The sequence below is a fragment of the Micropterus salmoides genome, unplaced genomic scaffold, assembly GCF_014851395.1.
Source record: "Micropterus salmoides isolate LMB-PRFRI ecotype aquatic unplaced genomic scaffold, ASM1485139v1 Ms_hic_scaffold_23, whole genome shotgun sequence".
Lineage (NCBI taxonomy): Eukaryota > Metazoa > Chordata > Actinopteri > Centrarchiformes > Centrarchidae > Micropterus > Micropterus salmoides.
This window is the reverse complement of record NW_024041484.1, coordinates 21,618,529-21,632,188: the sequence shown is the minus strand read 5'-3', so window position 1 is coordinate 21,632,188 and position 13,660 is coordinate 21,618,529. Positions and strand designations below refer to the sequence as shown.

General features: G+C 41.0%; 1 protein-coding gene across 2 annotated transcripts in view; it reads left to right on the top strand.

Annotated features, from left to right (window-relative positions):
- The window catches only part of itih5 (inter-alpha-trypsin inhibitor heavy chain 5), a 19,050-nt gene extending 5,390 nt beyond the window's left edge, over positions 1-13,660 (top strand). The window contains exons 5-14 of one of the 2 annotated variants that reach the window (XM_038739213.1): positions 919-1,202; positions 1,865-2,034; positions 2,377-2,493; positions 5,144-5,315; positions 5,570-5,879; positions 8,454-9,136; positions 9,879-9,932; positions 11,273-11,389; positions 11,483-11,860; positions 12,925-13,660. In XM_038739213.1, the coding sequence (XP_038595141.1) occupies positions 919-1,202; positions 1,865-2,034; positions 2,377-2,493; positions 5,144-5,315; positions 5,570-5,879; positions 8,454-9,136; positions 9,879-9,932; positions 11,273-11,389; positions 11,483-11,860; positions 12,925-13,184 (2,545 nt within the window). In that variant the 3' untranslated portion in view covers positions 13,185-13,660. The remainder of the gene's footprint in view (positions 1-918; positions 1,203-1,864; positions 2,035-2,376; positions 2,494-5,143; positions 5,316-5,569; positions 5,880-8,453; positions 9,137-9,878; positions 9,933-11,272; positions 11,390-11,482; positions 11,861-12,924) is intronic. The other variant, XM_038739215.1, reaches the window with a different exon arrangement.

The following is a 13,660-nucleotide window of genomic DNA, read 5'->3' as shown; positions in this document are numbered from 1 at the left end:
ATTTGAATATTTCTCGACGTCCCCAGTGGTAGTATCAAAAAGGACACCATGGAAGACAACAATCCACAAAATTACAATGCTGAAATGACCACTTTTTTCCCAGATTGTCAAATTTTCTTTTTTTAAACAAAAACTCATCTAAAAAAAAAAGTTCATGCAGTGGCTTTGAAATAATTTTTCATTTAGCTCCGTGGTGAGAGAGGAAAACACATGAAGATCCTTTTAGCGAATTCAGCGTCTAAGGAATATATTCCTTGAACAAAATACATATTTGGACATTTAAGTTCAAAAACAACTAGTAAGATAGTAGCAACAACAAGAAACTACCATTTGGCTTTTGTGAAAGCCAACTAACATGTTTTAAATTTAACAAGTCAATTAGTTTAACATAACAGAAATAGTTTCCAAAGCATACTGTAATGATTTCTTTTAACTGTAATGACTTATTTATACAGTATATACAGTATGTATCTCAAGTTTTAGTCAAGTCCTTGATATTCATACCACAAAAAATAAGGGGAAGTCAAGCAGCTGCATGCAACAACATGAAAGAATGGAAATAGGCATTTGAACTAAAAACAGAATGGTAGATTGGAAAATGGTGAGAAGTACTGTAATTAAGAAAGCCACAACTGTATGTGTCGGGTGAATGTTTTTCCACAAACAAAACCTATAGGCCTACTATCAGAATAATTTATATGTGTAAATGTGATTGATAGTAGAATTGTCTAATCCAGTGTAGTAGGCCTATTTGTCAATTCTTCATCATAGCCTAATATCACAACTGGAGGACAAAGACTGACTGATGCCACACGTTTAATAAAACATAAACACTTGTCTCACATGCTAAAAAAAATCCAGTTCTGATTTTAAAGTGACATTTTCTCAAACTGTCTCGACCTCCCTCCTCCCCTCCAGTCCTGAGCCGGAGGTGGAAGTGTTCAGGATGGCGGCCAACATCCCGGGTAGGAACCGGGCTGTCTTCCTGCTAACCTATGAAGAGCTTCTGCAGCGGCGGCTGGGACGCTACGAACACGTGACCAGCCTGCGCCCGCTGCAGCTCGTCAGCCGCCTCAGCCTGGACGTCACCATTGTCGACCACTCGCCCATCATGGACCTCCAAGTGCCGCCCCTCCGCAACGGCAGGAGCAGCAGCGGTGCTTCCAGCACTGCAGCTGGACCTAATGCAACCAAGATACCAGGTTCAGATACATTTTATTACTTCATCAGTTATCTCTCTATTACATATTTGAATTTCTTTGTTTATTATTCTTATGTAGATTTGCTATATAGTATTTCTTTCCCTGTTATTTTGATTTTGCTGCATTTTGATTTTTAAAGGTTTTAATTCAATTTTAGCACCATACATATGCAAAAAAAAAGAAGGAAGGAAGGAAGAATCATACTGCCACCTTCATTATAACTCTAAATAGCATCAACTACTCTTTATAAATATGGATTTGTTTAGCATTAAACCCAATGTTCCGGGGGCAGCTGTGGCTCAGGGGTAGAGCAGTCGTCCACTTATCAAAAGGTTGGTGGTTTGATCCCCGGCTCCCCCATGTCAAAGTATCCTTGGGCAAGACACTGAAAACCAAATTGCTCACACACCGATAACACAGCCAAAATGTAGTGTAAAAGTGCTCTCAGTGGTCGGAGAGACTAGAAAGGCGGTATCCAAGTATTTACCATTTTAAAACATGTACCTTGTATTTGACTAAGCCCAGCTCTAAAGCAGTACAAAGAGATCCTTTTTAGAGTCGCTCTTTAAATCCACTCATAGGTCATGGTCACTCTACTTGCTTCAGGGTTTTGTTCTTGAGCCAGTAAAAACAAAAACACACTTCCTGTCTTTGTGCCTAAGCCAACCCTGAGCCTCCCATCACTACTGTGATCAAAAACGAAAAGAACGTCTGCAAGATCACCTTCAGCCCCAACATCGTCCAACAGGCCAAGATCACCACCAACGGCCTCCTGGGAGACTTTGTGATTCGTTATGATGTGCAGAGAGACATGGGGATAGGAGACATTCAGGTGAGAGCACATGTGATGTCGATGTCATCAACAACGCTCATTTCATAAAATTTGACAAGCAAACATGCATAATGTAAAGGTATTGATGAAAACCAGACTGTGAAAGAGCGTAAAAATAGTTTTCATATTTTGCATGTGCACACACAAATTTCCCATACAACTATACGCACACACACTCATCCACACACCTGTTAGTCATTTGTTTCTCTGGTTTCTGCTATCACAGTCACTCCGCTGCCAAACTCTTTCTGTCTGTCTGCAGAACAACACTATGTTTTGCTAATCACACACAACTACTGCAACTGATCTCACCGCCTGTCTGTAAACTTCTTTCTTTCCCAGGTTTTAAATGGCCATTTTGTCCACTACTTTGCCCCCAAAGACCTGCCAGTTGTGCCCAAGAATGTGGTGTTTGTCATCGACACCAGTGCCTCCATGCTGGGGACTAAGATCAGACAGGTAAAGCAGCACAATCTAGAAAACTGTTGCAGTAATGTGTAACCAATTGTTTAAGTACATAGGTAACATCAAATGCAGAGGCCATTTAAATTCAGTATCTGTGTGCACAACTTTCTCTATACAGAGTTTCCACTCCTACCCAGGAGAAAGATTCGAATTTTACTTAAAGTTCTGGTATTTTTGCACATTTTAGTCCATTTACAAAAATTCCTGAGTACTTGGTGTATCACAGGTTTATAGGTTGAGGTTTAGGGGTTTTGACAAATGCATTTTAACTTTAAGTCAGACATTGGTTTCATCTTGCAATAGTTTTTAAAATAAAAGGTTCTTTTAACTGCATTACTATGCAGTGTTAACACAGTTTAGGCGACAGAATGTTATTTGTGGTATTGAGTATGAAAGTTCCAGCTTTTTCCGGAGCTTTCCGCTGCATCTTTCAATCTTTCAATCTTCAACAGTGGATGGGGATCGGAGAAAACTCCATCTGCTAAAATAGATCATGATATTGGGTTAAAATCACCTATAAAAAGCTGATAAGCGGGGCTCAAGTTAAGATAATTTCGCCAAATATCATTGTGATGGATTAATTCAAAAACTGTGGCTTCTAAAAAAGGTCAGGATTATTATCAAATTTGCAGTATTAGTAGTAAATGGGATAAAACATGCAAAAACACTAACAACTGTGTTCTTTAACTGTATCAAAACTTGGGGGGGAGGGCAGTCCATGCTTCATTATAACGCATTAGTTATATCAAGCCAGTCTCTGAGTGATAGTGGACTGAAATGGATCTGTTCCCAGTGAGTGGTTTTAATGCCCATATTTGACTCCAGAATTTAATTAAATCTGAGGGAAACTTTTATCTGCTGCATCAACAATTTTGGGATTGAAGCTGATACCTCTGGTATATTTTCACATTAAAGCCTTACTGCAGCTAAAAGTTCCAGATGGACCAGAAATACCAGATATGAACTCTCTCTTGCTTTTTCTGAGTGTGTCAGAGGAAATCCAATGAATTTTCTTGCTTCCCGTGCAACGCAATTTACCCTGTTTTTATACAGAATTTCAATGGCTGTATTGGATCTGAAACCTGACACCCCCACCTCCTCACTCCCACACTGGAATATCAATATCAGATCTTTTCCTCCATCTGCAATAGCATGATAATCCCCTCGGCCAGACTCAGAGTTGATCTCTGCAGCTGCCGTGAGTGAACAGTACAGACACAGTAAAGGAGAAGAGAAACTGGAAAACAGATTTTCAGCGAGAAAGAAAAGTGGAAACACACAGCACAAGGCTTCGCTGTGAGGGAGGAAGGTCAGTGTCTATGGGGTAATGGAACTTTCTAGACAACAGCACCCTCGACCCCTTGATCCATCCCCCCACCCATCGCCACCCCCCAGCGGGCCGCAGGAACAGAACAACAAGTGTGTTTTGATGTGACTCCACAATAGAGGGTTTCACTGTAGGTCAGTTTGTGGTCCTGACCCCTGCTGTATACAGCCCATATATACATCTATAAACCCCTCAGAGCCAAATTATATATCACACCTACGCTCTGGGTGCAGAGATGCTGAGACTGGGAAGCTCCAAAAGTAGGCAGATGTTTTTAAGTACTTTTACTTGTCTTTTTCCTTGTACGGACACATTTAAAGCAAGTTAGAAGGCAGCAAAGAGTGACTGATGCTGAATAATTATACAACTTAAGATTTAACTGATTTGTTATACTTGACACCTTAAGGGTCTGGAGTCAAGTGTCATAGTTAAACTGGAGACAGTATAGCCTATAAAATAATGATTAAAAGATATAACCCATGAATCATAAGCAAGCAGCCAAAACTCTACCATATGCATGTATGCATGCATAATTTTCTTAGTGGAAACTCCTTTTTTCTTTCCAGAATATTGTTTCTGATGGATTTTTCTCAGCGTCAATGCAAGGATTACAAAGTCTCTGTTTTTTAAAACAATTGCACATGGAACCCATTCAGCTCCCACTGGATGCACTGAAAGATGCATGACCAAAGTCAAGCTATAAAGTAGGAAGCTTTTAGTTCTCAAAACACTGATGGGTAGACACGCTTTAATCATTACAGGTAATTAACAAACCTTTATTTCAAGATGAAATTAACTTAAGTTTTAAGATCAACTAGCTTTCTGTTCTTTTAAACACATTTTTGACACTAGACACTAAAACTATTGACACCACCCTCCTGGGCTCATATCATGGGTGGAGTGTGTATATGTGGAAAATAAAAACAGCACCACTGGTCAAATGGTCTAATCTAAAATCTAGCTTTAAAATACAATATGCATGGCTACATCACACAGAACATGGCCATGTTGACACAAGATTTCTCACATTTTTCTCACACTCGCTGTCACATATAGTTTGAAGAATTTGATACTAAAACCCCAGTCCTGTTTCTAGATGTGAATGTTAAGATGAAATATAGCACATAATCATCTGTAGGGTGTTTTCCTCAATCAGTAATCAATAAAAGTGAATTATCTCAAACAATTGGAGGATTTTTTGTGTGCTGAATGTGTGTTGCACTAATTCTTTCTAATGTTTTCTCTCCTTTTCCTATTTGGATTTACATGTAGAATGTTATGAAATCATTTCTCTTTCATTTTCTCTCTCTTTCTCAGACTAAAGATGCTCTGTTCACCATACTGAGGGATCTGCGACCTGCCGATCGCTTTAATTTCATCAGCTTCTCCAATAAGGTCAAAGTTTGGCAGCCGAATCGTCTCGTACCAGTGACGCCCCTTAATGTCAGAGACGCCAAGAAGTTTATTTACACGCTGGCAACTACTGGAGGTGAGACATTATTTGTCCTTTTGGCTTGTCATCTTTAGAGTTCCTATATTTTGAGAAACATCATTCTGTTTGTTTGATTAATGTGAATCGACTTTTGTGCAACATGTATGTAAATATTTTATTCATGGTTCACTGAAGACTATAAGTGTACTATGAGAAACAGTGAATATGCAATAAATATGGTACTAATTCACTGCAATTCCCTATTCACGTTTTTCTGAGCAGTAATCTGTCATGACTTCTCTTCACTGCAGGCACAAACATCGACGGTGCAATCCAGACTGGCTCCTCTCTGCTTCGTGAGTACCTCTCAAGCCCTGATGCCAGCCTGAACAGCGTCTCCCTTATTATTTTCCTGACGGACGGACGGCCCACGATCGGGGAGATCCAGTCCCCTGCGATCCTGGGGAACACACGCTCAGCCGTGCAGGAGAAGTTCTGCATCTTCACAATCGGTATTGGGAACGACGTGGATTACCGGCTGCTGGAGCGCATGGCTCTGGAAAACTGTGGGATGATGAGACGTATCCACGAAGACGCTGACGCCAGTGCCATGCTCAAAGGGTAAGAGTTTAATTTGTGCTCTGTGTCTCCGTCAATTCAATCGATATGTTTCTATAATATTTCTTTCATCACATGCCATCTTATCCTACTAACTACTAATTGGATAATTGTTCTTTGGAGCGACCAAAATGGGCATGCTCATTATCCCAGCTTCTAGATGACCTACACTCATGATTCTGGTGGCTCCACCTGCTATTACAGGGTCAAGGAATACCACGGTGCTAAAGAAATGAAGATGGCTTCTCTTCATGTCTGAAACTGGTTCCTAAATGGTCTTATACTGGATTTAAACAGATCTAAAATGGTTATGAAAATGACCTGAGACTGGCTTAAGGGGGTTTTCAAGGTTGTGTTGTTTAGTCTGGTTGAATCTGATACATTTCCCCCCTTGGTATGATTCGTTTGAGCAGATATGAAAACAGCAAACACACTCAGGTTCAGACCAAAACAACTGCCCCACAAGACAGATTCTAAGGTGTACTGTGTACGTTTGAGCTGAACGTCTGCTGTAGCCATGAGCGCTTTACATACTGGGATGTGGATGAGCAAAATCAACAGTTGCTAGCAGCTTTCCAGAGACTGAATCTAGGTCTGACCTGGACTAGCGAAGTATGATGCCTTTCTTGACATCTGTGCAGATAAGACCTTCTTCGTGTGTTTACTTTCTCGCTGCCGCCCCAGACACATCTAACCAATGAGTAATGAACATTCTCTTGTGGCATTTATCGATGCATTTTGGTCAGCTTGATTTTTTTCTGTGTAAAAAGAAACCAAACCAAATGGAAAACACTTCAACGTTACCAACTCATCCCACTGATTCAGACCAGACCAAACTTTAATAAAACCCTAAAATTGGTGTGTAAAAGTGCTCTAAAATCTGGCCTGACATTGGACTGAAAGTATGCTGCCCTAAAATTGGTACTGATACTCAGGTGTATTAATTTAGTGTGAAAGTGGTCTAAGACTGGTTTCTCCATGAAGTCTGGGAATGGACTAAAATTGTTAGATAACTTGTCTAAGACTGGCATGACACTCGCCTGAAGCTAGAAGTCCTAGAATTTATTTATGGATTTCAACTTGCTTCGATCTTTTAAAACAGTGGCTTGAAACCAGAAGTCCCTTTTTGACGGCTATCCATAAAACACCTACTAGACAGAGAGTGGGTGATCAGAACGTGAAATAATAAAACTAAGAATTTCTCATTTATAAGAAGATATCATGATTAGTACTTTAAATATGTAATTATTGTCAAATTCCCCCATCATATGTGTATAATCCACCTCTTATTAAGCAATTAGCTCTCCTTAATCCCTCCCCTCTACCCCTCTGACACATCTCTCACCAAGCTGTGAGGGAACGATGACTGCAAATGTGACGGTGCTGACAGCAGACCTCTTTAATCAGCTTCAACATGTGACACATACAGACTACAACAGCCACCCTCTTTCTCCTTCAGACCTTTTTTTTTTCTAGCCTTTAAACACAACCCTCTTCTCTCTCTCTCTCTCTCTCTCTTCCGCACTTGGACACACAAGATGTTTGTTCAGTTGAGCAGGAATGTGTGCGTGTTGTGAAACCTGCATCTGACTATGTACGGGGTATTAACAGACTCCATAGCCCTCATCCTGCTTGAACAAACACGCTGGTTAAGAGGTGAGGAGGTTTACTGCGGTGTGACAAAAAGGACAGGATGGAGGACACACACACAGACATCCACAACCTCTGCTTTATACACACTCTTTTATGAATGTGTGCACAAACTCTGAAGTGGGGTGGCCGTAGCTTTGAGAGGTTTGACAAGCTGGTTTATGGCCGGAAGGTGGTTTGTTTGAATATACAAGACATTTAATGAAATCTGTTATAATATCCTTAACAGTTTGGATACTGTTTTCATAATGTGCAAAAATAAGCTAAAAGCAAGTTCGAGACAATTTATTGGTGTATTGGTGTGGCTACAGGAGACTGGTGGGGAGACCAAATATAATTCAGTAAATATTACGGCAATTTACAAAGCAGGATTTTACAGCCTCTGAAAGTTATTATAGCATTAATTAGCTCAGGCTGAGGCTTGCAAGTTAAACAGTAAAATTAGCACAATGCTACAGGCAGACACTGTCCTCAACAGAGAAACAACACCATTGGTCATCTATTGAGACACTTAAAACAACCTATGTGTAAGGTTTTCCTGAAAAGTCGTGTGAGTAATGATTGTCCTGTCTGAGAGGCAAAGGTGGAAGAAGCACAAAGTTCTTTTAGTGCTGCAAAACCTCAGAACTGTCATACACGAGACAACAGTTTGCATCCCGTCTTCTACTAACAACGAACGTTGGTTTCTTTTAGCCATGACCACAAACATTATCTGAGTTTTAGTTGCCCTAACTTAACCAAGCCATTAGCATAGAGGTGGCAGAAAAGGACACCAGAACAGATAGTACTCATTTAGGTTATTAGCACTTACAAACAACCTATTTTGCCGTTTACTTGATTGCTGCCTTGCTGGGGTCATTTGACTGTAACTTATCATTTGTGCAACGATTTAGCTACAATCCAAGATGTCTCCTCGTTCCTCTCTAGGTTCTACGATGAGATAGGAACTCCTCTACTGTCTGACATAAGGATAAACTACACAGAGGACGCCGTCCAGTACGTCACTCAGCATCTGTTCACAAACTACTTCAACGGCTCTGAGATTGTCATCGCCGGCAAGCTGACAAACCAAAGTGCAGAATCACTCCACGTCCAGGTTACAGCCAGCAACAGCGACAAGAGCATCATCCTGGAGACCGACGTTCCACTGCTGCACCGACAGATAGAGACTGAGAAACACGTGAAAGCAGCCACAGCAGCATTGGCGACTGGGCTTAAGGCTCCAGCATCAGGGGTCACACAAGCATTAGGAGGTACTTTGGATTCAATGGCAGAAGATTTTGTGGAACGTCTCTGGGGTTTCCTGAGCGTCAAGGAAGGGCTACGGTCGAGGCTGCGCAGCCAAACCAGCAAGGAGAGGGAAGACCACATCCAGCAGGCCACCAATCTGTCTCTGACCTACCACTTCCTCACTCCCCTCACCAACTTGGTGGTGGAGAAGCCTGAGGTCCTGGCTGACGGCACCATGGCCCCGTTGCCCACCATCACCCCAGCAGCTGGTGAGGCTGTCTTAAATGCTAATGAGCTGCCAGATGACACAGAAGATGGAAAGCCACAGAAACCCAGTGGGAAGCCAGGCAGCCAGACTTCATCTCTGGGCAACAAGATTGGTGAGGTTGTTTCTCCTACATTTAGTTATACAGGGTGTCTGAAACACCACATGTAAGGATAAAGACTGATTGCCTCAACTGGGGCTGAAACCTTCAACTTCCTTAAAATAATACTCCACCAAAATTGTTTTGTGTGTCTGTTTATGGAGGACAGGAGCTGCAGTTAACTTGGGTTCACAACAGTGACAATGGATTTCAACTGTGCCTGATTTTGATCACCAAAAAGAAGAATCATCATGTCAACTGAATCTTCTAAAACCATTCCTGCACCATAATCAATATTTCTGCCAAATAAAAGAAAGATAAACTGCTTCTTCCTGTTGCTAGGATGATCAGCTCTTCACCTTTGTGGCAAACAGGCTATTTATTAAGCCATATTTTGTAGAATATACTCACATTTCCTAGACAGGGAGGTGGACTATTCTTTTTTGCATCATTTAACTAGGTTACCTTTGGCAGCCACTGTAGCTGTACAGCTATTGTCCACTGCAAAGGCTCAGACTACAAACTTTTCAGAGCTACATTACAAACCTAGAAGGGGTGATTGTGATTTTTGGTGGAGTATAACTTTAAGAGAACATGCAGACCATATAACTTTTCTCTCTCTTCAGACATCCTGTATTACACTAATATCTGACCCACCGACAATTAATGTTACTCATATGGAAGATTTGAAGAGGAAGCTTTGAACAACGGTAGCCCTCTGACTCATTGCAGCAGATAAATATTCTCTTCTTTGTAGGTAAAGCTGAAAGGAGACCCGCCAAGAAATCCATCACCATCTCCAAAACATCAGGTGCCTCCGCGTTATCTCTCTCTCTCCCTTTCTTTTCCCTGCCTGTTTCATCTGATAACGTATGAACCCTATCTACTGTACGCATATATGCAAGGCTCCATAAGGAGACTTGAAAGAGAGGAGACAGGGAATGTACAGTAGACTCTCTCTGTACACTCTCCGCATGGGAGGCCTGTAATTTGGACGTCAGACAGTCGGCAGTGATCACACAGACAGCGAGGGGTTCAAGGATGCCTCTGAACATGACCTGCAAAGAGGAAGAAGAACACACAGGGTCTAATTGAAATACCAACACGAGCACTACGTGGCACTTTAAACATGCAAGTGGTGTTTCGCAAAAGCACGCCCACACACACACACACACACAGTGGTGGCGAATGGGACAGAGTTGAGAGATGAGAAGTGGACGTTTGTGTATGTTTTACAGTAAAGAGAGGGACCCCATCAGAGGCAGTTAGTGAGGGCTAATGACCCTGTCATTACTGTTGCTCTATCATCTACTCTCAGCTCATCACTCCTCTATTCATCTTAGCTGGTTCTCACAACCCTGGAGAGACTCTAGCAAAAGATATAACCTATCTGAAAGTACCCAGTCTTAAACTCTTTATACAGATCAACAGAAGGCCTTAGAAAACCTACCAATCAGCTGCTGCCTTACTTTATATTCGGTAGAAGGTTTACAGAGATGTGTACTTGAGATTGCAGCTCAAGTTTTTTTGTTGTTGTTTCACTTCATTTGGAAAATGAATCCATTAGTTTTTGTTGTAATAATTAATAAATATAATTCTGACCAATATCCTTGCTAACCTGTGCTGAACTAACATACGTAACCAAATGGGTTTTCTCAAACAGAGACAGTCTTTTCTGGAGCCGAAGCATGTCCCTGTAGTTTCTGTCCAAAGCTGTGTGGGTATCTATCTGTACTGTGCAGCGGAGCTGTAACCAGGATTTAGAAATAGTGACATAAGTCCTAATTCAACCAGCAGAACCCCACCAACCAAACTATATAACAAAATATAACAATACATACATATACAACTCCCTACATAATGACCTGCAACACAAGGTATCTAATTCTGGTAGAGAATACGTAATTCCTTTCATTAAAAAGTATGTTTGTTTATATGTTTGCGCCTAGACACGATCAAATTTAGTAAATCTAAGAAATTATCTGTATCAGCCATAAAAACAACAATATATGGAATATGTATTTAATCACAGGATGTAAAGTCTAAATGTCATTATAAAACCTGCAAATTTGCCTTTGGGCCTACTTGTTATATTCTTATAATCTTTTTAAAGTTTGTTTTCTTCTCTCTCCTACCTTTAAACTCCCTCAGCGGATGGTGACCCCCACTTTGTGGTTGAGTTCCCGCTCAGTAAACTGACTGTGTGCTTCAACATCAATGGTGAGCCTGGACACGTCCTGCGCCTGGTTTCTGACCACAAGTACTCTGGTAAGCTCATATTGCTGTTAAACCTCATAAATTTCACATCAAGATCTACTTCATTTATGGTTTGGGTGGATCATTTGCGTTATGCATCTCCAGGTGTGACAGTGAACGGTAAGCTGATTGGTGCCCCGGCTCCACCGGGCAGCCACAAACAGCAGCGCACCTATTTCAGCGCCATCACCATCGTGGTGGATCATCCCAAACGTGCCTACATCGAGGTAACACCAAAGAAAGTCATCCTGGACGGGCAGGACAGACTGGTGCTACCCTGCCACTCCACAGTCACAGTGGACAGCGGTGCTCTGTCAGTGTCCATTGTGGGAAGGTTTAATGTGACTGTGACGGTCGGAGGAAACATCATCTTTGTGATCCTGCTGCATCACTACAAGAATCCAGCCCCCTACCAGAGAGACCATCTGGGGTTCTACATTGGTCACAGCAAGGGGCTGTCACCCAACTGCCATGGCCTGCTGGGTAGGTGTTAATGAGGGTTTGAGCTTTAATTATGTGCTGATTGTGGATTGATCTTATCTGAGATGGATAAATTCCATTATAATTTGCCATTAAACATGCCTAAAAGCCCCACGGTCAGCCACTAGAAGTGACATAATATGTTACATCACACAATATCATAGTGTCAGACTGAACAAATATACTGATAATTCAATTCTTAAACCCCCACCACTTTTGGGGCTAAAAGGGGAATCCCAGGAGAAGTCAAGTGATACAAATATGTTTAGAAACAGAAACAGAGATGTTAGGAGTTGTGTTTGGTAGTGTGAAATTAGGGTGGGTTTGCTATAGATAGTTTTGGAAGAGTTTAATTAGTATTTGTTTGAGTGCATGTGTGAAGGAGCGTTATGTATCTATGAGCACCCTGCTGGGTGAGCGTTGGTATGTTATGTGATGTGATAAATAAAATAAATTTAAATAGCAAATCAATGAAAGAATAATAACGACAATGTTCATAATGAAATTGAAAGCCAGATTGATTGCCAGGGAAGGTTTTGTCCCTTGTGAAGCACAAAGTTTCATGGAAATCTGTTATTTCTTAAGTGAGGGTGGTGGCTAGAGAAGCAAAAACATTAGTAATCATCCTGTGGGACAGCAAATTTCATAGAAATTCAGAAATTATTTTCAATATACCGGACCAGTAGTTTAAAAGGCCCTGGTCTTACTCCATAGTGTTGGGCAAACACAGCTAAGTAAAATGCCAAAAAAAACACTTTTGAAGGGATGAACTGCACTTGCGACACAATGTGGAACTAGGCCAAAAAAATCGAATATTGAGAAAAGAAGGTTCAATTTAAGCATTTAAATTAAAGCTAACATTTTGGTCAGTAGTAAATTTGCTCCAGTGAAGATTTAGTGACCAAAACCATGGCGTTATTCTTGTATTCTCCTTTCTTGACAGTGCTTGTATTTTTATGTAAAGACTTTTTGACTACTTAACATCAACACAAACTCTAGTGTTACAGGCTGTCCTTCAAAACTCCTATCAGTCAAACTCGGAGACTAAAATAACATGAACCTTTCAGGTCAGTTCCTGTATGAGGAAGTGGGACTGGCACAGCTTCCTGCAGAAGGAGACATGAAACCCTCGTCCATCCTGAAGGTGAAGGACCGCTCAGTGCCGGTGGTTCAGAAGAGCAGGAGGATCTACAGCGGGACTCAGAGCGTGGACTGCTGGTTTGCCCGGAACAACGCAGCCAAGCTGATAGATGGACAGTATGAGGACTATTTGATGTCACACATGTTTGACACAGGGGACTGGCCACACGGGACTAACAGAGTGTGACACCATGACCACAAACTGTAGCATTTTTGCCATTTATTTGACTTAACTCTTTTTACTGTGTATCACATGCCAACAGATCCCAAACATTTCACCTGTCAGTTGTCTTTTCACCTCCAGTTTCTTTTGAATATATTTTTTTACTTAAATAATAATTAATGTTTTTATTATGTGTATTCTTTTTTTTTTTTACAGTAATTTTGTAATTCTAAATTAAACATTTAAACCCACATTTAGAGGTTGTTTTCTGAGACATAAAAACTCATATCCATTGGCTTTTGCTCCCATTTGCAAGTGCATACATGTGTTTTTCTTACACATCAAATTATATATATGTATACATACACACAATTTTACACCTGAAAGTCCGCACCAAGGTCTGAACCAAAGTTAATGTTTTGATACATTCGGTTAGTTTTGGTTTGGTTTCACACTGCAATTCTGCGACCGCACTAAAGGACTTCACATGACACACTTGC